General features: G+C 35.7%; 1 protein-coding gene across 1 annotated transcript; it reads left to right on the plus strand.

Moving 5' to 3' along the window:
* The first annotated feature begins 5,477 nt into the window (after window positions 1-5,477).
* Window positions 5,478-23,393, plus strand: LOC122006523 (probable histidine kinase 5). Its single transcript, XM_042562067.1, has 14 exons — window positions 5,478-6,410; window positions 12,750-13,007; window positions 15,817-16,269; window positions 16,654-16,932; window positions 18,026-18,195; window positions 18,268-18,480; window positions 18,571-18,757; window positions 18,931-18,982; window positions 19,106-19,335; window positions 19,413-19,511; window positions 20,625-21,229; window positions 21,654-22,157; window positions 22,569-22,995; window positions 23,110-23,393. The coding sequence occupies exons 1-13, from the start codon at window positions 6,147-6,149 to the stop codon at window positions 22,831-22,833; spliced, it is 3,579 nt and encodes a 1,192-aa protein (XP_042418001.1). The 5' UTR covers window positions 5,478-6,146; the 3' UTR covers window positions 22,834-22,995; window positions 23,110-23,393.
* Window positions 23,394-25,115: the final 1,722 nt, after the last annotated feature.

Here is a 25,115-nt window from a genome sequence, read left to right on the forward strand (position 1 = left end):
GGGGGGTGAATTGCTTGTAGAAATCTCTTTTCTCATTATTTATACTTTGATTAGTAAGCACAATCAATTTAAATAAAAATAAACTGAACAACTAAAATAAAGAAGAGACGTAAAATTACTTGGTTATAACCTAGGTGATTATTAATCCAAGGCTTTGAAAGTGCTCCATTACAAAAACTCCTTTGTTGAAGGCGGAGTAACATCTTACAGAAGTTGCCAACTCACAAGAAAAACTAGAAAGTGATTACAAGACTTGTAGTTCAGTTATTGTAAAATTCATAGCTCCATGGATCTTTTTATAACCCCTGAAAAAATCTATCCATTGTTTAGAGGCATCTCCAAGAGAATAAACTTTTATCCTCAACTCAATGGTCGCTGCTAACGAATATGCTCGGTTGAAGGCGTTTTCAATGACCTCGAAGGCGCCATCGCACTATTCATTCTAGACACCTTTTAAGCCATTGGAGGCGCCTTCTATGAAGTAGATCAACCTTCTAGACGAAGGCGCGAAGGTGCCTCTAAGCCTCTGGGAGGCACCTTCCATGAAGCATATCAACCTCCAAGTTGATCTTATTCAGGTAAATGATTCTTTGGTTAACCGGAGTTGAACTTACCCGAACCTAATTTCAACCTTTTTCTCGAGCATACTTCCTCTTGACTTCTCATTCCTTAAATGTCGCGCACGTTCTTATCATCCACCGGTGTACTCTTCCGCAACTTATTGTCCCTCGGATGTACCAAACTTGTCAACTCACTTTCCGCACCATCCTTCTCGTCTATAGCGTCTTCCGCTTGACTTCTTGTGCTCTTAAGTTCCTGCACACTTAGACACAAGACATCAAACACAAACAAGACTTAACTCTGTTGACCACATCAAAACTTTAACGAAGTACTTACAATCTCCTCATTTTTGATATGCAGTAAAGATACTTAAAACAAAATGCAATAAATAAGTGAAGAAAATTTCAATGACAATAATTACTTTGCAAATAAGTATAGGAATAAATTTTCAATTATCACATCTCCCCCTTAACTTATATACCTAGTTCTCCCCCTTTAATCACATAAAAAATAGAAATAAAATAAAATATTATAAAAAATTGAAAATTTTTCATGGGGGTACATAACAAGAAGTACCAATAGACTAATATTTTTCATAAATAATTTTTAAAAATATTCTTTTTTTGCTGATTAATCTTTTGTTCTTCCCCTTAACTTATATACCTAGTTCTTCCCCTTTAATCACGTAAAAAAATAGGAAAAAATAAAATAAGCTATTAGAAAAAATTGAAAATTTTTTTAGGGGGTGCATAATAAGAAGTACCAGTAGGTTAATATTTTTCAAAAATAATTTTTAAAAATATTTTTATATTAATTAATCTTATGTTTTGACACAAATAATTTAAAAATTACTTTTCGATTTTAAAAAATTCTAATAATTTTTATCAAACTTAAACAGAATAAGCTAGATCAGTAGAAAATTTTTTATAGAAAGATATTATTTAATCTAACAGAAATGATTTATTATAGGAAAATTACCTAATTTTTGAAAATAAATTTTTAAACATATATTTTCAACTCTAACATTTTGCTAATTTTTCTGGATATGTAAAATAGATTGTTTAATGGCAGGAAAAATTAAAGTTTTCAAGCTTTTATTTTCTTAAATTTTTAATATTAAACATTAATTTTTTAGAAAATAATTCCTAAAACTTTATTATTTATCAAAAAATTCTGAATAAAATTTTCCTCAATAAAAACACTATTATTCTATTAGTTTAGAAAATTTTAACAGTAAATTCAAATAGAAGATTATTAAAAAAAAATTCTATGTCAAATAATTTTTATCCTAACAAAAAATTAGAAATTTAATCTAGAATGGATTTTGAAATCTATAGATTCCTACCTACTGGATTCACTAGAAATTTTAGTGGTATATAATTCTTAGGGATCTTGCTTATTTGTCCCTTATGATTTCTAATATACTAGTTAATTCTGTCATAATTTCTAAACCTTGATTTTTGAAAAACATTTGAGCATGCATGCATAGTCATTTTTCAGGTTCTCTATTTGTGTTTTTAGTTTTCATTTTCCATTTTTAACTTATCATACATTATTAAAGGACATGAATTACTAAGTTTAATTTTAACTTAGCATTTCCATTTTCTAATTTTAGTATATTTTTGGAATGTATTTTAACAAATTTAAAATATTCTTCAGGAAGTAAGGCTCGTACCTCACTTACCTCGTGGTCCAATGCTTCGTCTTCATTGCTGCTTTTTTCTGAAGATCCTCCCCCTCATCGATACTCATTTTTGAAGAACTTTCATCATTCCTCTAGTGGTCTGTCATCAAGGCTAATTCAGTATACTCTTCTAATTCCAATTCTAATGACGATGATTTGTCTCATATCACCTTCAAGGTCTTGTTCTTCGATCTCGTCGGTCTTTTGCTATTGTCTTTCTCCTTCTTCTTTAATTTAGGATAGTTGTTTTTGATGTGTCATTCTTCTTGACAGTTGTAGCATTGAACTTTTCTTTTGTTTCGAAGGTGCTTCTTCGCCAGGGTGGTCCTGAGAAAAATTAGGCCTGGGGCAAAACTATAGATTTGACCATTTGGACTCTCCCTCTTACATTAACTTAAAAACTCAAATATATATTAAAACAATTAATTATATATCATAATCAAAGTAATTTAAAATATGTAATTAAAGGAACTATATATTAGAGAACATTTTACATGATTTCTCGAAATAACTTATTCAACAATTAATAATTAAAATATGTCTTTCTCATCTTTGAAGTCTGGATCATCCGTTCACGTTCGGGATAATTATGTGACTTGGCTCCTTCTTTAATTCTACACATCTAGATTCGCGAAGTTCTAAAGTCGAAAATAAACTTTCTAATGAACTACTTTCTAATGAACTTTCCTCTAGATCCTTAGAAATATAGTAGGAGTCAACTATGGACGTCTATTCTTGTGCTCTAGGGAAAGCGTTCAAAGCGTACTTTAGTGAATCTTGATTTGTTATCTTTTCTCTGAGTTTGTGAGTCCAGTTATCGACTCCTTCAGTTTGGTGTGCAGTTGCGCTACTGATTCTGTTTCTTTTAGCCAGAGGTTTGTTAGTTGGTTCCGGAGCAAGTCCCATCTCACGAGCTTTGCTTCGGATGTTCCTTCATGTAGCTCTAGGAACTTCTCCTAAAGTTCCTTTGCTAATTTGTAGGTGCTGATCTTACTGATTTCTTGAGGTGGTAGCATGCTTAGTAGGTGGAATTCAACTCGTCCATTTGTCACAAAGTCCATTTGCTCATTCTTTATCCAAAGGTACTCTTCTTTTTCTTCGCCATTTTGATCTTTTGGAGCTATAAAACCGTATTTGATTATTAATAAAACTTCAAAATCAGTTTTAAAAAAATGCCTCCATTCACTTTTTTTCCATAGGGCGAACTCCCCCTCGAACTTCTACGGGTAGATACTTAGTTCGGTCATCATCTTGTTTGTTTCAGTCAGCGGTTAGTCTTTCTGAAGCGTTCTCGCTCTGATACCAATTGTTGGTCCCAGTGCGATCTGCAAGAGGGGGTGAATTGCCTGTAGAAATAAAATAACCCCTTTTTCATTCTTGGGACTTTAATTAGAAAGCATAATTAATTTAAATAAAAATAAACTAAACAACTAAAATAAAGAAGAGGCGAGGAATTACTTAGTTACAACCTAGGTGGTTATTAATCTAAGGCTTTGAAAGTGCTCCACTATAAAAACTCTTTTGTTAAAGGCGGAGTAGCCTCTTACAGATGTTGATAGCTCACAAGAATGACTAGGAAGTAATTACAAGACTTGTAGTTCAGTTATTGTAAAATTTCTAGCTCCGGGTTTTTTTTTTAGCCCTTGGAAAAACCTATTCGTTGCTTAGAGGCGCTTCTAAGAGGATCCAGGGCGTCTCCAAGAGGATAAACTTTTATCCTTAACTCAATGATCACTGCTAATGGATATGCTCGGTTGAAGACGCCTTTAATGATCTTAAAGGCGCCTTCAAACTATTCATGTGAAATACCTCCCAAGCCATTAGAGGTGTCTTCCATGAAGTAGATCAGCCTTTTAGATGAAGGCGTGAGGGTTCCTCCAAGCCTCTTAGAGGCGCCTCCCATGAAGTAGATTAGCCTCCAAGTTGATCTTGTTTGAGTAGGTGATGTTTTGGTTAACCGGAGTTGAGCTTATCCGAACCCAACTCCGACCTTCTTCTTGATCAGACTTCCTCCCAGCTTCTTGTCCCTCGAATATCGCACACGTCATTCTCTTCTACCGGTGTACTCTTCCGTAGCTTCCCGTCCCTCAGATGTATCAAGCTCGTCGACTTGCTTCCCGTACCATCCTTCTTGTCCACTGCGTATTCCGCTCGATTTCTTGTGCTCCAAAGTTCCTACACATTTAGACATAAGACATTAAATACAAACATAACTTAATTTAACTCGGTTGACTGCATCAAAACTACCATGGGGTACTTACAGTTTCCATGATATATTTTCACGACTGAGACAACTAGAGACGCTTGGAATCACTAGCACCCCGTGATTCCAGACTCCCCGAATCTTCTCAGTTAATATACATATATAATTTGTTTTAGTTATTTTTTATATAAAAATATATATTATAATTATTTTCTTTAGGATTGATAACACCATGATTGGATAAGTTTCTATAAATATTTTGAACCTGCAACGTTAGAAAACATATCTTTCTCGACTTTTAGTGATGATCAAGTAGAATACTTTATTAGTTTAATATTTAATATAAAAAATTAAATTAATTTTTTTAGAAGAGACACTCATTTATATATATTTATATATTATATTAAGATTATACGAATGATCCCATTAACACATGCACTACTTTAGAGCTTTTATTGTAATTATTATGTGAGTTATAATTTTTTTTTTGAAAAAGGTGTCAAATGATATAATTTTTTTTAACAAAATTACTAATGGAGTTACAAATTTTAAAAATATAAAAAATATACATTTTAAAACATTATAACTTATTTTTAATCTAACCACTAAAAATTTATAGATCCACTGTATTAAGTTCTTGAAATCGGTTCTATGAATATAGATAGATAAATATAATCCCATGTCGTCAGTTTTACTTTACAATAATTATATACTGTTTTAACTTAAATTACTATATAACAATTGTGAAGATTATAGTCCAATTGCCCTTTAGAGAATATACATGTTTAATTTAAAAATGTATATATTTTTAACACTCCCAATTATTAATAGTTTAACAACTGCCAGCGAGACATGGAACATCGGCTTTCTGTGATTCCTTTTTTTCTTTTTGAATTAAAATTATTAGAATTTCACGGACGTGGTGACATTTTTTTTAAAAAAATTATTTATTTATTTATAGTTGCATTAATAGCGGTCATTTCTCAGCGCCCACCAGATGATGAGATAATGATGCAGTCCACAGCCATTAACCAATGCTTCGTAGTTCATACCAACCTATATGTAGAGGCAGAGGAGCGAGGAGAAGAAAACAACAAAAACAGGGGGAGTGAGAGAGAGAGAAAGAGAGAGAGACAGGCAGGGAGAGTAGTGGAGTGAAAGAAAGCCCTCTCTTTTCTTTGCTTTCTCTGATTTTTCTTTCATCGTTGAAGATATATTTTGTTTCTTTTGCCTTTTCCTTTTGGGTTTTTACCTTTTACATCACCGGATGGGGAGGCTGGATCAATGATTTCCGGCCAGATTGAGGAAGAAAGAGAGTTTGTTTCTCCAGGATTTTTCCTATTAATGGACTTTTTTCTGTAGTGGGGGATCAAAAAGGTGCGACCTTGATGGGGTATAGGGACTATGCAGGGATAGGGAGTGGAAAGAAGCAAAGAAGGAGAAATCATGGCTGATGTGAAAGAAGGGAGGCAGGGGAACCATCCTTTTCCTGTCCCCTCGTCTGGTGAAATCCCTGTGCCTCTGGGCTTCTCCTCGAGTGGCTTCTTCTAAAGGTGCGGTTTTGATGGATCCCCGGGCGGGTGCAGTGAAGACAAGAGAGTTGAAAATAGTGAGTAGCTGAGGATTGTAGGAGAGTCAGATCACATCTTCCACCATCCTCTTGCGTGTCTGAAGCTTGGAAGGAGAGTTCGGGGAAGGATGGCCAAGCGATGGGTCTCCTTTGCTGATGATAAGCAATGCATGGGTCGCCGAAGGTCGAGGAACGTTTTGCTGGTTCTAACTCTTCTCTGTTGCGTCAGTTGCTCGATGTGGTTGTTTTGGGGATCTGGGAGCTGCGGGATTTTGGAGAAGTTGGGAGGTAGGGATTTGCGGTATCCGAGAAAGCAGATCCTGTTTGATCGATTCAATATCAGCAAATATCATCTGCGTTCCTTGGCTTTGCTAATATCATCACTGGAGCAGGTAAACCCCACCTTACTATTGCAACTCTGCTAACTGGGTAGCCGTTAAGCGAGTTTTTCTGGATTTGAGAAACTCTATGTTGCTTGGAGTAGCTAAGATTTTACAATCTGTATATTGATGTGTATATGCACATTGTTTTTATAGTTACAACCTGTTGTTGTATTTGAATACCAGAATATTAGAAATGGGACCTTGATTTGGGTTTCCTGTTTGACCAAAATTCTTAAACTAACTTTTTGTTGTTTTCTTTTCCTAACTTAGACTATTAGATGAATCTGTTTCTTAGAAAACTAGATGAATTTTAGTATTGTGAATCCATAAAAAGTCATACTGGATGCAAACGAGTTGTTAGATGAATCATAGATACATTTGAGGCATGACCCCATTACCTTGGTAGCTTCTTTGCATTAAAATGCTCCTTTTATATGCAAAAGGCCAGAAGCATCATAACGTTTTCGAAAAACTACGCTTGTGAGTATAATATGCTGTTGTGTTCCAATTCTCCATTTCGAAGTGTCCATAAAAGGCCCCAAAGAGTTTCTTGAATACAATTAAACAAAAGTATGGACAAATTTTGTTTGGTTACAAAATATAGTACTCTACATAATAAGTTAATTAATCCTACATCACTAAGAGTTCCGTTTTCATTGACTCAGATCACCTTAATGTAAGTGATTTTTTTTCCTGAAAGGGTTCTTCAAGCAATCATACAAATATTTTCTGACCATAAATTATGCATCAACTAAGTCTAAATGAATACGTTGTTGATTGTCCAACATTTGCTAAATATGAAAATTCCGCTAATGTTGTACACAAAAATTGATGGCGATGCTATTTGAGTTGAACCGGATTTTAGATGTTAAAGGACTAAGTCAGATGAGGTTCATTGTGTCTGGAGGAAGTTAAAATGCACAAATTTCTCACCACAACAAAGAGGCTACTTTCAAGCCATGACTGTAACTTTGGCAGAGTGCATTCCTTGGCTTTTTATTGTGTCATGAGAAAATTCAATAGAGAAGTTGACTCCTTTCTAACATGTTCAAATTATAGAATGTTTATATAATTGTTTAATTGGATAGAAATGATTTTGGTTGATTCATAAGAAGGCTGAATGGCATATGTCACCCTTCAAACTTCTATTGCTGCAGAAAGTTTTATTTATATTTAACAGATTATTTGAATCCTAGGAACTACTTTGATGAACTCTGATGTTGACAGAAAGATTAGTTCAGAGTCAAGTATCTTATGCATTGTTATTAGATTTGGATTGAACATCGGCCTGGAGAAGACTGAGTCATTGTTTACTGGTTGAACCTGTGAGTCAACAATCGAACAACATGTTGACCCAGACATCAACCTTGTGACCTAGGCCAATCAGACTAGTTATTGCCATAATAACTAGTCTGATTGGCCTAGGTCAGTCATGGGCGGAGCTTACCCAGGCCTAGTGTGGGCAGCTGCCCACACGGGGCGGAGAAAAAAAAATGATGAGCCAGATATTCTCATTTATTAACAGTACAGTCCACATAGAATTAGAGAAATGGAATAGAAAATGAGTTGGAGACAGCCAATCTGGTGAATTATTATTTTGCTAGCTATTGTTTTTAAGACGAAGAGCTTTGAACTAAAAAATCTTTGTAATAACTTTCTTTTGCCAACTGCTTTTATTTTTATTTAATCAAGTCATTCAGATTATTTTGATACAAGTTGCGATTTTTTATTGTCAAACAGCTGCAAATTTGAGACAGGTTGTTTGATGCCAATTTAGTTAACTGGTTTGGTAGCAACATCATTTTGTGTGTGTGGGTTTTATCTGTTTCTATCCTCTTTTCTGCTTGTAACTGTTTTACCGTTGTATCTGTTCAGTTTCTGTATCAGCTATATCTGTAAATCGTAAGGAAAGTTTGCATAATTTACCAGCTTTGATATCATGAAGTGTTGATTAGAAGAAATACCATGAAGCTACCTCATCAAGGCCGACCTTGACTTTTTGGGGCCCTTGGGCGAAAAGAGAAAAGGGACCTCTATAGGAAAAAAAAAATTATACCAACTTACAATTTGAATATAGTTTAATAGAAAAATTTGAAAATTAATATATTTTCATTTAAAATATGATAAACTCTATACAAAATATATTTCTCAAGATTCTTCAAAAAGTACAACACCGTACAAAATATGTTTCTTAAGTTTCTCCAAAAAGTGTAATACCTACAAATACAAAAAAAAAAGTATGAAATAATTATTAAAAAAATCTATATCTTCTAGCATTTTGCGAAGCAAAATCATCAATAAGGTTTTCAAATTCAAAATTTTCTAACACCTCATTTTCGATACATAAAATTGTCAAGCTATTTATATTCAAGTCATATCATCATCTTCTCTCAATTCTTCCTGCTCATTCATTGCATGATTATGATTATCATTTTCTCTCATATCATTTAGTTCTTCTTGATTACTCGATTGCTGATCATTTGTTGTATGCTCATTTAGTTCTTTTTGACTTTCTTCTTGTAATTCATCAATTGAATCTTCAATTGAAGAGTTAGCTTTAAAAAACTTACAAAAACACCACTGTGAGTTTTAATAATCTATTCCACTCTTTTTCTTTTGTTTCTTTTCCGACTCCAAGATTGATATTTCTTTGAAAACATGTTTGTACTACAAATTTTAAGTGTAAAAATAAAACACATAAAACCGGCAACAAAGCTAACAATGAAACAAACACAAACGGTGAAAATAATAGTTGAAGAACGATAAAGGCTGATTTATGCTTGAAGCAATCGATATAATCTATTCTATGATGATTAAAATTAGGATGATTTATTTTAACTCTTCTAATCTATAAGAAAAATAAAAAACATTGGCTCCAATACAATATTAAAAATCAATATTAAATATTGACAATAAGAAAAAATATAGATAAGTAGGTAACTTACGTTGTAAGTTTATATATTGATGAATGATGATATTGATGAAATTAAAATTTCTATTAGAGAATATACTTTTCTGATTTAATTAGAAGAGATTTAAAGGAGAAGAAAGGAAGAAATTAGCGTTCTCATACTTTACTCTTTAGAGTCTTATGACTTCTATAAATAAATTAATGAAGAAAGAGTTGTACAAACAATAAAATCTTGGAAAGAGAAAAAATGATCGTATACCTTCCTTCTTTTTTCTTTCTATTTTTTTTAGATTTATATATATATATATATATATATATATATATATATATATATATATATATGGACCTTTATTAAAATAATCTAATAATTTTTTTGGGGGTTTTTATTGAAGCAATCTAATTATATATAATATATATTATATATGCATGTCAAATTTGGGGCCCCCTAAAAATCGGGGGCCTTTGGCCATGGCCCCTGGTGACATGTAGGGATGTAAACGAGCCGAATCGAGTCGAACAGTTTTAGGCTTGAGCTCGGCTTGTTTAAGTTATATTCGGGCTCGAGCTCGAATTGAACTTTTATTACAAGGCTCGAGCTCGGCTCGTTTTGGAATTATCAAGCTCGCGAACAGTTCGAGTTCGGCTCGTTATTAGCTCGATTATCATAGTTAATGAGCCTAATTCGTTAAGCGAGCTCGGGCTCGTTTTCGGGCTCATTTTAGAGCTCATTTTTTTGGCTCGTTTTAAGGTTTGTTTTAGAACTCGTTTTTTTGGCTCGTTTTAGAGCTCATTTTTTTTTGCTCGATTTAAGGCTCGTTTTTTTGCTCGTGAGCCTACAAACGAACATGTTCGCGAGCTCACAAGCCGAATATCCTTAAGCTTGAGCTCGGCTCGATAAAACTGTCGAGCTCGAAATCGAGCTCGAGCTCGGTTCGATAAGATAAACGAACGAACTCGAACGAGCTTTTTATCGAATCGAGCTCTGAATAACTCACGAACCGTTTGGTTCATTTACATCCCTAGTGACATGTCTCAGGGCCGACCCTGTACCTCATGTTTTCAAGTCGTTGACAAGAAGAAATACAGTGTGCATTTTTTTATATACTTGCGTTTTCTAGAGTTTACAAGAAGCATATTCATCTTCAACTACTCTGCACATGAACCAAAGACTTGTTTTAATTAATAAGTAATAACAATGCAGAATCTCTTTTGTCTCAAGTTAAAAAAGTTTATGCAAATAAATTTCAGAATTTAGCTTAATTCAAAAAGAAGAATGGTAAAGTAATTATGTTATGATGCTCTATGATTATAAGTTTTTATATTTTTTGACTATATTAATTATATTGAATGAGATCCTTGATGCAACAGTAAAATTGCGTTTGTGTGACCTAGAGGTTGTGTGACCTAGATGTTATGGATTCAAGTATCAAAAATAACCTCTTGCAAAGTAGGGTAAGACCATGTACAATAAACCCTTGGGATCCTATATTGACGGAACCTTAGTATACCAGACTGTCCTTTTGCTTTATTAATTATATTATTGCCTACGCTGAATTAAGATCCTAGCTCCGTCCCGTAAAATAACATTTATACATCAGATTCTAATTAACTATCAATTTGAGAACTGAAAACTAACATGTTAGTATTGGAATAGAAGGATGGCAATAGTGGGGATTTGAGAGTGAAAGTCCAAAAGAGAATGGTTGGTTGCATGTAATGATGAGAAAAGGATGAAATGTAAATGGATTGTATTAGGTTGTGATCAATTTGAAAGGCCAATATATTTTTTCATTTGATTACTAATTTTGATAGATGATAAGGATTTTTTTTTTTTTAATACTTTTGAACCCATTCAATCAAGCCTGACCATGTTAATTGGGTCAATCAAGGTCAATTGTTTTTTCTGCTTTTTGATCATGAATGGACTGGAAGTGTTGCCGATTCCTGGTTTCCCAGTTGGACCAACTGGTCCAGTACAGGTTTCATTATGTTATCATGTATTATACTGGATTGGATGAAATCTTTCAATTGCTTGATTTTGTGGGTTAGATACATTTCCATCCTTTATATTAAGTACCACCCCTATGCTAAAGTTTAATGGTTGAGGTAATCTTCTAAAGCTTAAAACTAAATTTACACTCCTGTGATTTTCAGTCAATAATATATCCAAAGCTGGCATTCTCTTGATAAATTTAATAGTTTTTTTTATTCAACTTGAAACTCAAGATTTGGTTTTAGTTCTATTTTTATTATAGGTTATGATCGTGTTTGGAGAATTGTGATTTGGGAATACATTAAGGTTATGAGTCACTAAATTTTTTTTTCATTGACTAGGGTGAACTAGAGCCATGTCATGAATTTTATTCTGACATGCCTTTAGAAGGATCCTGAGATACTTCATCAGGAAACACAACACATTTATTCTTTTACTTCTGATATCTCCAGTTGCCAATCATAGTTAGCTCCAGAGTTTTCATGGTAATCTACAAGTTAATTAGATATATTCTTGGAAATATAAGAATATGCTTGATGGCGCTGTGTAACCCAGCAAAATGCATAAAAACCTATTTTAAAATTTAGCTATTGGTGTTATGGGCATAGAAATGATTAATTTACTATTCTGGCGCTTCTTTTCTCCATTTGTTGTTATCAAAAGGAGCACACCTTCAATAAAACTGATCATTTGGCAATTTCCTAACACAATTTTATACTGATCAGTCTTTCAAATTTGGTGTAATATTCCACAATCTACTGCATTATTAACATTGTTTAAAGTGTCTGTTCTATTAGATTGCATAGTTGTTAGGATGATAAGTGGATCCAAGTATAGCCTACATTCCATGGGTGCATGTTTCTCTAACATCATATTTATCAGTTTCTACATGGTGCACAGAACCTGCTCTTTGGTTTTGCATAGTGAGTTAAAATCCACATGAGATGCAAAATCTGCAAACAAATTACATATTTTTCTACTGTTAATCAAACACAGATTTGGTACTTCTTGGAGCTTATGGTTGTGTCCTCAGTTCTTTCAATCTAATAAAAATGTCTAATGATGCATGCTTACAAAAACTTATAACAATAATAATTTAGCGTATAGCTTCTTAAAGCATAAGCATTTTTTTAATAAATTGATTCATTATACATGTATAAATTATGTTTTCCTTGGTTAGAAAAAAAAACATTGTTCTTGAGAATGATACAAAGGTTGTTTGATAAGTCATATTTAAGTAGTTAAGAGAAAGGTTTCTGAAAGAAATGAAACAATTTAATTTGTGGCTCAACCATATTTCAGATCATTGTTATTCATCCATCTTACTTGTTTAAGAAAAATATAGTATGTTCTCAGGTATAGTTTTGTAGTTGTCCTGCTAAGGAAGGCATTTCCTTGTCAGCTGCAGTTACATCTTATCTTAGACTATTATTTCATGTTATAGGAAAGATTCTTCAAGTGCATGAACAAATCTATAGATGATGTGAAGCTCAGCAGTAGCCTCCTACATACTTTAGCAGAAATAAATGCAGAGGTGGATCATAACCAAGGTCAGGAAAACCTTATAGGGAGTGACATATTCTTTGAAGGAAGGTGTTTGATGCAAATTGGCTGTGATGGTGCTGCAAAATCATCTCTTCCAGATAATATACCTGAAAAAATAATGCGTTCTTCAGCAAACATGGATGCAATATTTTTAAAGGTTCGTAAAATTTGCTTGTTACTTCACTTGAAGGAATATTGACTTTTACATGCTTGCTTTTTGGCTATTGTTATAAGATTTTTTAGGAAATTTGCAAAATGAGGATGGTATTTCTTGTTTCTATACTCTTACATTCAAGTAGAGGAAGTATCTACATTATGCTTGGTGTGGCCAATTACTACCACTAGGTCCATAATTTTGAAGGATGATGATATATCTTTTGGTGCAACAATACTTATAAGTGGGTTGGACATTGTTGGTGCAACAATTTTCATAAGTGGTTGCTCAACTACATTTCCTTGAGGATGCTTTGATGCACTTGGTAAATGGTTTTAGTTAGAGTTGCCAATACTAATATATGTGCATCAAGTTTGCAGGGACTTTGTTGGGTGCACATGGAGTTAACAGAGCTTGTGACTTGAAAGAGTTGAGTTGTGTCGGTTGAAAAAAAAAATGATGAACCAGCTAACACCAAACTTGGGTGACCTGCCAGCCCCACGGAAGTTTCCACCAGCCAGTCCCATGGAAGTTTCTCACTGCTCGCCAGGGTAAATCGGGAAGTGCTTACGGCGAGCGGCCCAGAAGCCCAACATCTCGTGGTTGCATGCCCCATTTGGAGGAAAATCCCTGCAAATATGTCGTAGCTAAGGATCAAATCGCGGGTGTCTAGGTGACAACTTGGCACCCTTCCGCTGCACCATAGCCTCGGGGGCTATGGAGGTTTTGGCATGTGAAGACTTAAAATTTGGAGCTTTGGGCAACAATGTCATGGATGGTGTGCTAGATGTAGATTTGAAGTATGGAGGCTTTGGTAATGTAAAGACTTGGAGCATGGAGTTTTTTTGCAATTGATGTGGAGGTTGAAGACCTAGAGCATGGATGCTTTGGGTATGCGAAGACTTGAAGCATAGAGGTTTGGACAACATCATCCTGGATCCTAGATGACGTGTAAGTCGGAGACCTAGAAGATAATGAGTTGAGTGTAAAAATGTTGTATGCGATTCACACTTTTAACACCATAGGACATGATCAGGGTAAACTAGGTAGGAGCTATCTAATTGACTTGTAAAGAGTCTTCGGTAGGTTTTTGGTTTGTTGCTGTCAAACTTACGAAGGTGTAAAGGAGTGAAGTTAGGATCTCTGAACAGATTGAGTCAACTAAAGGCTAGCTTAGTCGATTGGATTGTTGAGTTGATTGCTCAATCAATTGTAAATCTTTGTTTGGAAATAGAATTCTCTTTGTTTGCATGAGTCAATTGAACTTGGGCTACAGTCGAGTGAATAGGATTTTCGTTGATTGAAGGATTAGTTAAATCGACTGAACTGCTGATTGTTGCCTTGCAATGACTAGCTTATTTCAGTCGGGACTGATACTATTTGAAAACTAATTGTTGGCTATCCATTGGAGGCCATTTTATACAAGCATCTAGGGCGTTCTCTTTCAGCAATTGTCCATGAATTTGATATTTATATTCCAACATATAAGTGACTAAGGAAAACATTGTTTAAAGGGTTTTAGAGGTTTGTATGAGCTTTCAGTAATCTTCTTTGCTTTATTTTTATATCATTGTTAAAGAAGATATTTTAATTTGCAGGTTATATGATATTCACTCCCCTCCCCCTCCTCTAGCCACCAGCCATCCACACATTGATCCTTACAATATCTGCTTTGTCTTAGTATCAAAATTCCCCCCTACTAAGTCCAACATATAAAAGCATGACTAATCATAAATGTTCTATTTGTTTTTTCTGGGCCCTACCATTATAAGTACTTTTCCTTTGGCATTCTGCACTGCCTTTATCCTTCTAGAAATCATAATTATATTAGTGCAAAAAATCAAGTTGACCTAAATATATGGGGCTAGCACCATAACATGATTTGATGAAGATGACTAGAGAAAATCAAGCCACTCCTTTCCTTCCTTGGACATCCATCGCGTCTAGGAATTATCTTCCTCTGCCCTTGCACATGTTGATTGTGTTAGTTTTCCATCATGTCAAGGGCCTACACTCTTTTTGTTCACTATTAAAGAGGGACGATATGAAAGGAAAAAAGTTGAGAAAACAAGAAGAACCGGGCTTGACCAGCTGTGGCGCCTTTAAAAGAGAGGAGTGTATCAAGAAGGTGGATACAACTCTTGTGATTTTTTAGGTTTTGTCTGGCAACAAGTGCAACCCTCATGTTGAGTTGCAATCATTGAATTTGGAACCTGAATAGATAGTCAATGATAAGCTAATGGAAGGTGAAGTTGATGTGAAGTCATCATGTTCCTTATGATCTGTGAGGCACACATACTGCTATTTCTGGGACAAAGGGCTGTGATCCCAGTGAGCCAACCAAAAAACCCATTCTCAGTTTGGATTACGGGTTGCAAGTCAACTGCATGAAACTGAAATCGTCATAATCACTGGTGAATTTTTCCCGGCGATAAAAAAAAGATGCTCAAGAATGGGCAGTATTTACATGCTATCTGTCAAAGAATAGGCATTGTGGATTTTGCCTAGATGCCTTTCTTTCTTGACGATGAAGATGACGACGACAACAACAACCAAGCCTTTCTTTCTTGACATGATAGAATTTTTCTTTAAACGTGAGAGAGTAATATATGTATGCTGAAGTTGAATTTGATTTTTTCTTTTGCATCAAAGATACAAAAATATGAAACAAGTTGTTATCTACTTCCTATTTGATGTTGGTTAAATGAATGTTTTCCTACCATTAGTCTATGTATAGAGGAACATCAGATGTGTTAGTTAAATGTGCTGACTAAAAATATTACTAACCAATATCTGTATGCCATTTGTATAGGACTCAGAATCTCTGTCATATGAAAGGGAATTGGTAAATTCTTCGCAGGACCATCATAGAGTATTTTCAGAAATGTTGTTTGACATGCTTCCTATGCTTATAGTAGCTGTAGGTTTCTTTTCTATTGGATTTGCTTTTGGAAGATTCACAAAGTCTTCACATAAACAGTTTCGGCAGCAACAACATTACAGACAACATTCTAAGGGCAGTGGCAAATGGAGTAAAAAGTTATTGTTTCTAGGCATCATATTTGGGCTGTCTGTCGCCTTGTGGATATTTGTGAGCATGAATGCAACAATTACTGAGAGGAGGAAAGAGACTCTTGTTAACATGTGTGATGAAAGAGCTAGGATGCTGCAGGATCAGTTTAATGTGAGCATGAATCATGTGCATGCTTTAGCCATTCTAGTCTCAACTTTCCACCATGGAAAGCAACCTTCTACAATTGATCAGGTACTTCAATGTGTTGCATATTCCATCTTTATGATTTTGGTTGCTGTCATAAGATGAAATAAACAAGTGAGTTTATATGTTGCATTCCCTTGTGCGATTATTTTGTCTGTTTTTGTTTTGGAGTCAACTGACCTAGCTTCTTAGAAAAATAGAAGATTTGTCGATTATTGTTTCTCTAGATATCTTCTATGAATTTGGAACCATAATTAGCTTTTATGAATATTATTCTATTGACCCTTTTCTTAAGATGCATGATGTAGCATATATATGATGCAAAGATTCACATTCTCTTACATAGTTCCATTAAAGAGTTGTGTAATGTTTTGTGAATCTTGTAGCAAATCAAACATCCAAGACATAACACAATTAATATCTTTGTTGCAGAAAATATTTGCTGAGTACACAGCAAGAACAGCATTTGAGAGGCCACTGATGAGTGGTGTTGCCTATGCTTTAAGAGTATTACATGAAGAGAGGGAGCAGTTTGAGAAGAAGTATGGATGGAAGATAAAAAAGATGGAGACAGAGGACCAGTCCCTGGTTAAAGATGACTTCAACCCTGAGAAGCTGGATCCCTCGCCTGTTCAAGATGAATATGCACCTGTTATTTTCTCACAAGAAACAGTATCTCACATTGTTTCAATTGATATGATGTCCGGCAAGGTGACTTCCTAAGAGCATGTATTTTTTCCATATATTAAATATTCTGTTTCTTCTGACTTTAGATCTAAGACTTCCATTTCAATTATGAGAATTTGTTTTTTGAACATATTCATAGATCAATTGTTTTATGTACATTTGCTCGGATTAGATGAGTACATCTAGGCTCTCCTTGAGCAATACACAACAATATATCTGCATGTTTTCCATGAGAGTATTATGGTTTATTGATCTACTCTCGACCTTTGCTTGCTCAAATAAATCAATGTTGGATAGCTATAGCTAGCCATGCATGCATATAATTAGTATATAAAGTGTTTAACACTTGCAAAACTTGTATAAGTAGTTAAATGTGGATACTACCTTTATTGACTTGTGGATACAAGTACAATGTTGAATCTACGAGCCTAAAACCATCTATCAATATCTGGCATAGATGAGAACCTCAACCATTCTTTTGTGTTTTGTGTGTTTCGATTCTATTAAACTAACTAAACTTGAGCTTTTGCATGTGTTAGGAGTAGAAGTGTCACAGAGGGGAAAATTCCATCTTTAGTCCCATATCCTTAAATGAGAATCCTTAAATATATTTAAATTCCAAGGGATCTCTACCTAAGTGCATTGGCATTTTAGGTTGGATTGGATTCTCTCTCTTAGGTTTTAACATGTTATTAGAGTCAAATGCACTTAAAAAATGATGTTAGGCCTGAGGAGCATGTACTACATTTATAATGGTGGTTAGGTGCCCCCTAGGCTTTGATATGGTATCAGAGCTATCCCCACTTTGTAAAATGATGTAAGGAAAGTGCCTTGGCATTTTGGGTAGGATTGGATTTTCTCTTGGGCTTTAACAATATGCACATTTCAGTATTACATGCTTGGCTGCTTTGAGCTTTTTTCCACGTTGGCTGTTTGAGTTGATAAATTATGTCTTGTCCTTATTAAAAATTTACAAAATTTGCTGTTGAGGTGTAAATATGAGGAATAAAAAACAAGTCTTATTATTAAATATATGAGAAGTTCCTTTATGATTCCACAGCATTAATCATGTGGTGTTGCAACATCGACTAAATCTTTTTGTTCTAATTTGTCACAGCAAGATCGTGAAAACATACTGCGAGCAAGGGCTAATGGGAAGGGGGTCTTAACTTCTCCTTTTAATCTGTTAAAGTCCAATCATCTAGGTGTGGTGCTAACATTTGCAGTGTATAACACTAGCCTGCCTCCCAATGCAACACCAGAGGAACGCATTAAAGCTACTGTAGGGTATGTAACCAAATTTAGTATTTTCCAGCTCCTAATCTAGTTTTTGACTGTTTTATTTCTTTTCTTGGATAGATATCTTGGGGCATCATTTGACGTCCCTTCTCTGGTGGACAAACTTCTTCATCAGCTTGCCAGCAAGCAAACGATAGTTGTTAATTTGTATGACACAACTAATGTTTCTGCGCCTATTAGGATGTATGGCCCTGATGCTGCTGGTGCTGGTGAAATGTATATTAGTGGTGTTGATTTTGGGGATCCAATCCGTAAACATGAAATGCATTGCAGGTAGCCATTCTAATGAAGAAAATATGCATATTACCAATTTTTCCAAAGAAAAACTGTTTTTGCCTAATTTGGAAAAGTTCTCTGTTGTAGATTTAAGCACAAGCCTCAGTTGCCTTGGTCAGCAATAACAATGTCAGTAGGGGTAGCAGTAATTGTTCTCCTAGTGGGGCATATATTTCATGCAGCTCTAAACCGTATTGAGGAGGTGGAAGATGATTATCGTATAATGAGCGAGCTAAAAGTTCAAGCAGAAGCTGCTGATGTAGCCAAATCCCAGGTATTTTATTCTTTGTAACTTAACAATATATGGCATATGAGCCAAATGTGGCCCACTGATACTGGTTTCTTCCCTTCTATTTTTGCTTAATAACTGGAAATTAGATGTTCTTATTTCAATTTTATTCTGTTACCTTCACTCTCCGGCTAACACGTCATTATTTCTTATTGTAGTTTCTGGCAACAGTTTCACATGAAATCAGGACGCCCATGAACGGTGTTTTAGGTTTGTGACAGTTCATAAAACCTTAAGATTGTCACTTTAATTCATAAGATATCTACAGTTGTTTTCAGTATCTGAAATGCATATAGAAGAGAATGTCAATAAGATTTATTTCCCTCAATTTAGGTATGTTGCAGATGCTGATGGACACGGAACTTGATGAGACACAGCAAGATTTTGCAAAGACTGCTCAATTAAGTGGAAAGGCTCTAATTGCTCTTATAAATGAGGTTCTTGATCTTGCTAAGATAGAATCTGGCAGGCTTGAGCTAGAGGCTGTCCCCTTTGATCCTCGTGACATCCTTGACAATGTATTATCTCTATTTTCTGACCAATCACAAGCTAAAGGCATAGAGGTAAAATCTGAATTAACTCACACCTTCTACCAATTCTGAAAATTTGCCCTGTTTCTTATTGTCTTTGTGTTGATTAGATGGCAGTGTATGTATCGGAACAAGTTCCAGAAATATTGATTGGAGACCCAGGGCGGTTCAGGCAGATTATTACAAATCTCGTTGGAAACTCAGTGAAGGTATTTGAAGAGGTCAATTTTAAGTATATGTATTTGAAGGGGTTGTGACAATCAAGAAAATGGATTATAAATCCTTCTCTTATACTTGTTTAACTAAACCATCAGACTAGTATATACGATAGTCTTCAATTGGATTTACTGAGTAATATTGCCTAGTACAGAAAAATAAATTTCTGGGTCTTCCTGGCCTCCTTGTTATCAGTATGGTATCAATGCTCAAATTTGTGTTTGATATAGAAGTATTCATGTTCATGTTAATTGCAAAGCTATTATGTATCTCTCTTTATGTCAATGTTTGACTCCCATGCAACCTCAAACTTTTCTAAAGGTCAATTTTCCTTATTTGTTAACAGATGATTTATATCATATTCAACAGAAATGAAAGTAAAATTAGAAATTGAACTTTTCTGGCAGTTAGCCAGTTTAAGTTCTTATTGTTGTTGATCTGCCAATTAATTCATTTAACAGAGTAAGTCTATGAGTTTTACACATACAGCCAACTATTAAGCATTTATTTCTCATGTTGTTCCCTTTTTGTGAGCTTATTTGCACAAAATAAGTGGATCAATTTTTGTCCATTGCAATTTGGTACGTCGGTCAAACATGAAAGTGTGACTATGTGAGGTTTGCCTATTACTTGATTTTTGGAATTTTGTAAATCAAGTAAAATATGTAAGGATTTTTTTGTTAATGTTTGTGTCTCCTTTTGTCGAACCCTTTGTCACGCTTATTAATTGAAATTCTGAGAACAATAACCACTGGCTGCTCGTTTCAATGCCTTTTTATTTTACTGAAGATAGTGACAAAAATTAATACTAATGTCAGTTTTAACTATAGAACTGCATTGTTTTTCTCTTGATAATCTGATGACACTTCACACACTTTTTGATATGTTCATATTGACAAGAAAAAAAATTAAATTAGTAATCATGAAACTATAATGTTGTCCATATCAGCTAGAGTTCAACCATCTGTTATTATATTTATTATATATTCTGGAAGTTGCACCATCTGTACTTTCTCTACCAGTTACTACTTCAGGAGTTTGACAAATATCCTGTGGAAGTTGTATCATCTATCATTAACATTATAACTTATATATATGTATTTCAGTTCACAGAGAAGGGGCATATATTTGTCTCAGTTTATCATATTGAAGAAGTAAGGAATATGGAAGATGACCAATGTGAAACACTGAGTGGGTGTCAGGTAGTAGATAAACAAAAAATCTGGGACAATTTTACATTGTTGAAATCTTCAACTGAAGGTGATAATGCTATTAACTTGATAGTCATTGTTGAAGACACTGGTGTGGGAATACCTCAAGATGCTCAAAGCCGTATTTTCACACCATTTATGCAAGCTGACAGTTCTACTTCACGGACATATGGCGGGACAGGAATAGGCCTGAGCATTAGCAAATGCTTGGTAGATCTTATGGAAGGAGAAATTGGCTTTGTCAGTCAATCTGGGATTGGTAGTACATTTTCTTTCACTGCTGTATTCAAGGAAGCAAGCAAAAGTTCAGGAGACATAAAGAGGCATTATACTGATTCTATTCTGTCAAATTTTCAAGGTCTGAGAGCTTTGGTTGCTGACGGGAGATGTATCCGTGCTAGAATTATCAAGTATCATCTGCAAAGATTAGGAATACTTGTTGATGTTGTAACTAAACAACAAAATGCTGTTCAGACCATAGTGGACTGTTGCAGTACCAGGTATATTTCTTGAATATATCAATGAATGCACGGTGCAAGTTTGACAATTAATTTCCTTTTATGTTCTTACAATGTGTTTACAACCAACTTGTCAACTAACGAGAAATTCCTAAAGAGATTAACTTGAGTCACTACTGTAAAGTGTAAACTCATTCCCTTTTTCGCCATTACCATCTGATCCTTTTGATCTCTCTCTCTCTCTGATGATTTATTACTGGAATTCTGTTCTTCTAGAATCTGGATCTTGGAGAACAAATCACGATCTTCCATTATTTATTTATTTTTCAATTAATAGGGAGATGTGCCAGATATGCTGCAATTTTCAATTGCAATCGTTCAGTACTTTTGGTCGGGAATTTGTTATATCTTAAGATTGAAAGTACTTGTTGCAGTGCTTGTAACACATGTATTTTATCTTATGCAGCGGGAGGAGTCATATAGACATGTTTCTTGTTGACAAGGATGCTTGGGGTGAGCGGTCAGGCATTTCATTTCCTCGGTTTCTTTCAGAATCCTTAAGAAATGGTGTAGTGATGCACAAAGAACTTCAACCAAAGATGTTTCTGATAGCGACTTCCCTAAACCCTACTGAGGTTTATGACCTGAAGTTGGCAGGATATGTTGATAGCATGCTGAAACCACTGCGCTTGAGTATGATTGTTGCTTGTCTGCAGAAAGCACTAGGCATGAGTCAGAAGCGGCAGCCCACCAAGGCGAAACCAATGACGCTTCAGAGTATTCTCAGAGGAAAAAACATCTTAGTTGTCGATGACAACCTAGTGAACCAAAAAGTTGCTGCTGGTACCCTAAAAAAGTTTGGCGCAATAGTTACATGTGCTGACAGTGGAAAGGAAGCTATTAGAAGGCTACAACCTCCACACAATTTTGATGCTTGCTTTATGGATGTCCAGATGCCGGAGATGGACGGGTACTTTTCATAGTCTTTCCTTAATGTTAATTGATGGATATCCTTTTCTTTGGACATTTTACTTTGCATGCAGTATGGTGTCACCTTTGATCTATATTTTGTTCTCTTCCGTTCTATTGCAGAATAGTCATCCTTTTACAATGTTCTTCATTGTTAGAATTATTAATCACTTTTAGTATTTTGTGTATCTTAAACAATATGTATATATAATATGCCCTCGACACATAATCCTACATCTGCCAATTAGTTTTACTGAGCATTTTTGGATACTCATATCTCTATAAGCTCAAATGAAGACTTCACTACACTCTACTACCAACTGTCTTGCATTTTGTTTTAATTTCAGCAAATTACATGCTCTCTAAGTGCCTAGTTGTTTTCTATTTCTAATGATCCTATAAATTTTTACAGCTTTGAAGCCACTCAAAAAGTTCGAGAGATGGAGAACACGGTAAACGAGTTAATAGAGTCTGGAGATGTATCACAGGAGATATATGGCAATTCTTGCTGGCATGTACCTATCTTGGCTATGACAGCAGATGTAATTCAGGCAACACACGAACATTGCCTGAGCAAGGGTATGGATGATTACGTCTCGAAGCCTTTCGAAGAACAACAGCTCTACTCTGCGGTAGCACATTTTTTTGAGTCCGATACGATAGATAGAATTTCATAACAGAAATGATGCCTTCTAAGAGTCTAGGCTGGGTTTGTTCTAAATCTACAATCATAAAGAGATCAAGTGAGAAAAGATAACGAACTGACGCACATATGGGTGAGCTATAGATCAGGATATCATTAGCTGAAGCTTGGCTAACCTTATGGCTCCTCTCGTTCGGTATGTCATCTTTCTCTCAAGGTGTTCACCATATAGCCTTCTAATGTGTTGTAATGAGCAGTAGAGGATTATGCTTCTTTCTTAGCTGATAAGCTAATCAATACTTTTATTCAGGATTAGCTGCCAGCTCTACATTAATAGATCATATTAAAGATAAATTATGACTGAAGAGGTTATGCTTAATCCTTCCAGTTCGATGATAAATTATTGCTTTTAAAGGGAGATGTTGTATTCCAAGTGTAAAGAAATTCGTGTGTTTATGCTTCAGAGGTTTGGTGTAAGGAAATAGGCCATTTTTGATGTTGGAGAGTATTGTTTGTTACCATGACTTTTTTGTTTTGATCAAATATTGTAAATCCTTTGGATCTTTGTGATATATAATAAGATTTTTCTTCTAATTTGTTTGTAGAAATACTTTCATTAACATCTATGCATTTTCTTCCCCATTCTTTTAGAGCTCGGTTAATATTTATGATTCTTCTTTACAATCTATTTTCCAATCACAAGTGTTAATTGCGTAGGAAGAGGAAGACCAAGGGTGTAGAATGATTGAATCGTGTGATCTTTAATATATCAAATTAAAATTCATTTAAATATATATTTATTATCAGGTGTAATTTGTAATGGTTTAATGTTAGGTTTAAAAAAAAAAAGTTTAAAGGATCAGTGTTGGTAAAAAAAAAATGTTTAAAGTCTTTTGGAGGTATATTGTTAAGATTTTTAGACTTTTTAAATATTTATTTAATTTAATTTTATCTTGAATTAATATTTTTTTATTAAATTTAGAGATGACTTTTATGTATTTGACATGATCCTATCCGATAGTCGAGGTGATGGATGTTAGGGGGCGTGGCGCTCTTGTTGACTGTTGGCGGACTCCGAGTCGGAGAGACCTACAACCACAACAGCGTCAGTACCGAGTTAGGGAGGGGTTCCCGGCAATGATCCTCCGACGCTCAAGTCAGTCACCAGCGATGTGGAAGCAGAAGAAGAAGCGAATCGAAAGGAGTAGAGTAACAATAGCTACAGTAATCTTAGCATACCTCCGTTGAAGCTTGGTGCTCTTTATATAGGGCTACCGGGAGCGCGTGTGCACACTTTTTGAGGCGTTCACGCTTCTCAAAGTTTTTCTTGAAAAGACATGTCAGGAAAGCGCCTCTGACACCATACCTCAATGACCCGAGCATATCTCTGACATGACAGTGGAAGCTTTCGTCCTACGATCCTCTGCCCGGCCATGCGACCAACCATGTCGTCTATCGGTGGCACGAGTTCCCACAAAGATATCGGCTGATCCTCCTTTTGTCTGTTAGTGGGCCGAGCGGGATGGTCGCTCGGCCAACCCTCACCCGTCCGGGTGTCTGGCCCTTGGGCCGAATGGGGTGGTCGTTCGGCCAACATTCCACTATCCGAGCTCCGCTGTTGTGTCGAGATACATTTGAGTGTGACCGCTCGGTTGCGCTCCTGTGTCGCCGGTTGGCCGAGCGAGCTGGCCGCTCAGCGTGTGCCTCACCGGCATATGGTTTTCTGAGCGTCGGAAGCTTGGTATGCGACCGAGCTGTGGTAACATCGGGTTGATATCGGCCAGGCTATCCTTCCCCCCGGTCGAACAACTGGGTTGTTCGACCGGTCAGCGATACAGGGGTGTTGATCGCCTAGGCTTTGACTTCCACCATGGCAACGACCCTGTGAGGGGTGGGCTCTCATCACCGGATCACATGCCTTCCTTTCAAGTTTAGTCGAAGGAGGCGGCCAGTCCGATTGACTGGACAAAAAGAAGCATGGAGATCGGTTGGCCGATCGACCATCGTATTGGTAAAACTCCGATCGGTTCGTCAAAGAGTGTCGGTCGGCCTTGAGACTGATCCTTGCAGCCGATCGACATTCCCAGTATTTACACTTGGGCTTTCTCCTTTAGTGTCCTTGGACGTGCGCGGTCAATGCTGACGTCACCAGAATCTCTTCGGAATTCGTGCAGATCACCTTGTTAAGGCAGAGCACGCGCCGCTTAAATGCGAGCCAGTGCGAGACTGCCATGTGTCGATGCCACAGTCACCGCCTGCCCGAAGCGACAGGCTCTGACGTGACATCTGACGGTTTGAATTCCACGGCCGAATCTG

The sequence above is a fragment of the Zingiber officinale genome, chromosome 7B, assembly GCF_018446385.1.
Source record: "Zingiber officinale cultivar Zhangliang chromosome 7B, Zo_v1.1, whole genome shotgun sequence".
Taxonomy (NCBI): domain Eukaryota; kingdom Viridiplantae; phylum Streptophyta; class Magnoliopsida; order Zingiberales; family Zingiberaceae; genus Zingiber; species Zingiber officinale.

Excerpts from the sequence above, each read along its gene's own strand:
- LOC122006523 (XM_042562067.1), top strand. The coding sequence starts at position 6,147 with ATGGCCAAGCGATGGGTCTCCTTTGCTGATGATAAGCAATGCATGGGT. Across the intron at positions 13,008-15,816 it reads TGGATGCAATATTTTTAAAG|GACTCAGAATCTCTGTCATA; the intron begins GTTCGTAAAATT and ends CCATTTGTATAG. Across the intron at positions 18,196-18,267 it reads CGCATTAAAGCTACTGTAGG|ATATCTTGGGGCATCATTTG; the intron begins GTATGTAACCAA and ends TTTCTTGGATAG.